The sequence below is a fragment of the Olea europaea genome, chromosome 17 (assembly GCF_002742605.1).
Source record: "Olea europaea var. sylvestris chromosome 17, O_europaea_v1, whole genome shotgun sequence".
NCBI lineage: Eukaryota > Viridiplantae > Streptophyta > Magnoliopsida > Lamiales > Oleaceae > Olea > Olea europaea.
The window spans coordinates 20209640-20211999 of NC_036253.1; the positions used below are offsets into that span (position 1 = coordinate 20209640).

General features: G+C 36.4%; 1 protein-coding gene across 2 annotated transcripts in view; it reads right to left on the reverse strand.

The window, feature by feature from the left end:
- The window catches only part of LOC111365375 (UPF0183 protein At3g51130), a 7543-nt gene continuing 5183 nt past the window's right edge, over positions 1-2360 (reverse strand). Inside the window, exons 9-15 of one of the 2 annotated variants that reach the window (XM_022985866.1) lie at positions 1867-1914; positions 1628-1741; positions 1444-1543; positions 1280-1356; positions 844-948; positions 652-721; positions 1-383 (exon numbers count right to left, since the gene is read on the reverse strand). In XM_022985866.1, coding sequence (XP_022841634.1) covers positions 674-721; positions 844-948; positions 1280-1356; positions 1444-1543; positions 1628-1741; positions 1867-1914 — 492 coding nt within the window. In that variant the 3' untranslated portion in view covers positions 1-383; positions 652-673. The remainder of the gene's footprint in view (positions 384-651; positions 722-843; positions 949-1279; positions 1357-1443; positions 1544-1627; positions 1742-1866; positions 1915-2360) is intronic. The other variant, XM_022985867.1, reaches the window with a different exon arrangement.

A 2360-nucleotide genomic window follows, 5' to 3' on the forward strand; every position in this document is an offset into this window, starting at 1 on the left:
TAACAATCAAAGAAAGCAAAGATGGCATTTCAAACCACAGCATGCCGTATCAGTTTTACTGTACATAATCACATTTTCGAAAATTATACACAACTTTACAATCGTAACGGTAAACATACAGGAACACTTCCTATCATGAAGTCGTGACAAGAATGTTCATTCAACTACCAGTGCCTATACACAAACAGCCCACTCCAGCCAAAAAAAGGCTTATTTAGATCATCCCATGTTTATTGTTTTTAGAATAATAAACACCGCCCTTACAATGGAATCATGAAAATAACAAGAAACAGCCTTCGTAACAAAACGTAGAGAACTGTTTATAGTGCAGAGGAACTTAATCATCTCATTGAAGTACGACCCTTGAAGTTACCATTCACCATCTGGAAGAGGGTATACGAGTAGGTCATTAGAAACACATCTTTACCTCAAAGACATTGTATTTCAATTCACCTATTAAGTGTCAAAATGTAGTGATGGCAAAGTGCCATACTTTCCAGTGCAATTAATACCACAAGGAATGCCAAAATCTAGGCCTTTTTCAAGGGCAGCATTTATTTCATGATTTAATTCAATTGAAACAGTGAAAGATAGCAACAAGGAATTTTATTAGAATACTAAAGAAACATTGAATTGGAGGAAGGGATATACCCTGGTTACCAACTATAAAACATCATGACTGGAACAGAGTTACAGTTGCAATGTAACCATTCTTCATGACCTGTAGACATCAGAAATGAGCTTATAATTATGAAAAGCAAAAAATGAGCATATGGGACCAGATGAGTTTCTTTGATGACCAAAAATGGAATTAAAAAAAATTAAAATTCAATATTTATGCACCTCAAAGGCAACATTTGGGTAACCGTATACAAAAGTAGATCCGAAAGGATTGCTTGTAGAGCCATGAGTTTGGATAGCAGCTCGACCACAATCCCCAAGAATCTCCTGCATAGTATGATATCCATAACTCCTTTTAAAACAAAATATTGACAAGAAATAAGGCAAGCTGACTAAAGCTGGACAGACACCAATAGCAGTGTAACACCTACAGCTTAGTATCTCACTCAAAATCAAGAAGTCAAAGATGCCATGCAATTCAGAGTATTTGTAGTAGGAAAAACATGAAGGAAACAATAGCAAAAATATTTTGCTTCAGTAATCCATAATTAGAGAACAAAACATTCATACCCACACTGTAAAAATTTGTTTTAACTAACTAGAAATTGGTAGCTGGGTTAATCAAAATATGAAATCAAAATGTATAAGAATATATCACCTTAACTTGCTCCCATTTTGTGCTAGAAGTAATGGCGTTTTTAGAGCCATTCACATCATTATGAAACGACCCACCAACTGCAGGAATTTCAATTAAGAAACTTGCCACCATAAGCAAAAAATTCCTAGACAGCCACAAACGGTTAAAGATGGAAAAGAACTTACAGTTAGAGCAGTATATTATGAAGTTGCACTTCATGTATGAATTAAAATCCGCATGTCCAGGATAGTTCGTGTGCAGAACAAATTTCTTGATTTTATGTGTCTGTAAATTCAGCACAACATGAAAACTCAAACTAACAAACTAATGCAGATAGTGGTGAATTTGATAAAGGAAAAAACTGGATACCTGCCCATCGAATAATATGTCCAAGCCACGGCTGAAGTAATTATAGAAGTAATCACCACAGAGAGTGGTTCGTGGCCGAGGATCTGATGCAGAATGAATTCCCATTTGGTCCACCTGTGCAACTCACAAGGTCAATCCATCACAGTTCAACAACCAGAACCCCATGGACACAATACTGACAGATAGCATCCCCAATAAATTTTTCAAAAGCTTGTAAATGAAGAGAAAGAAGGTGATACCTGTTTTTGATGAATTCCACCAGGGCGCCCAAGTTCAGTCCACACATCCTGAGTAAAATATGAAAACAACAGAAATAATTGCCAAATCATCAACATAACACCATAAATAGGATTTTAAATTAAAGGTGCAAATATATTAGAAGTTCAATTACAAGGTGACAAACAACTGCAAACAAACTCAGAGGAACCACAAAATTTCAGGCAGATCGCGTTCCAGTAACAATTAGCACTTGTCCAGAAGATGGATATTGTGGTTCATTAAGGTTAATAGGAACCAAACAAAATGGCAAAAGAGTAAGACCCAAGCAACATAAATTAAGGCTGCGTGTACAGAAAAAATTGAAGAGATATTGTAAATTGATTAGACAAGCAAATACAGAATGCGTCTACGTGTGACAGCTGGCAGAAGAAAAGGACGCGCAGAAATATGTAGTTAGATTTGAAAACAGAGATCTTGACCCCGCTAACCCAAAATCAAGTTGTGGGGCGGGGGG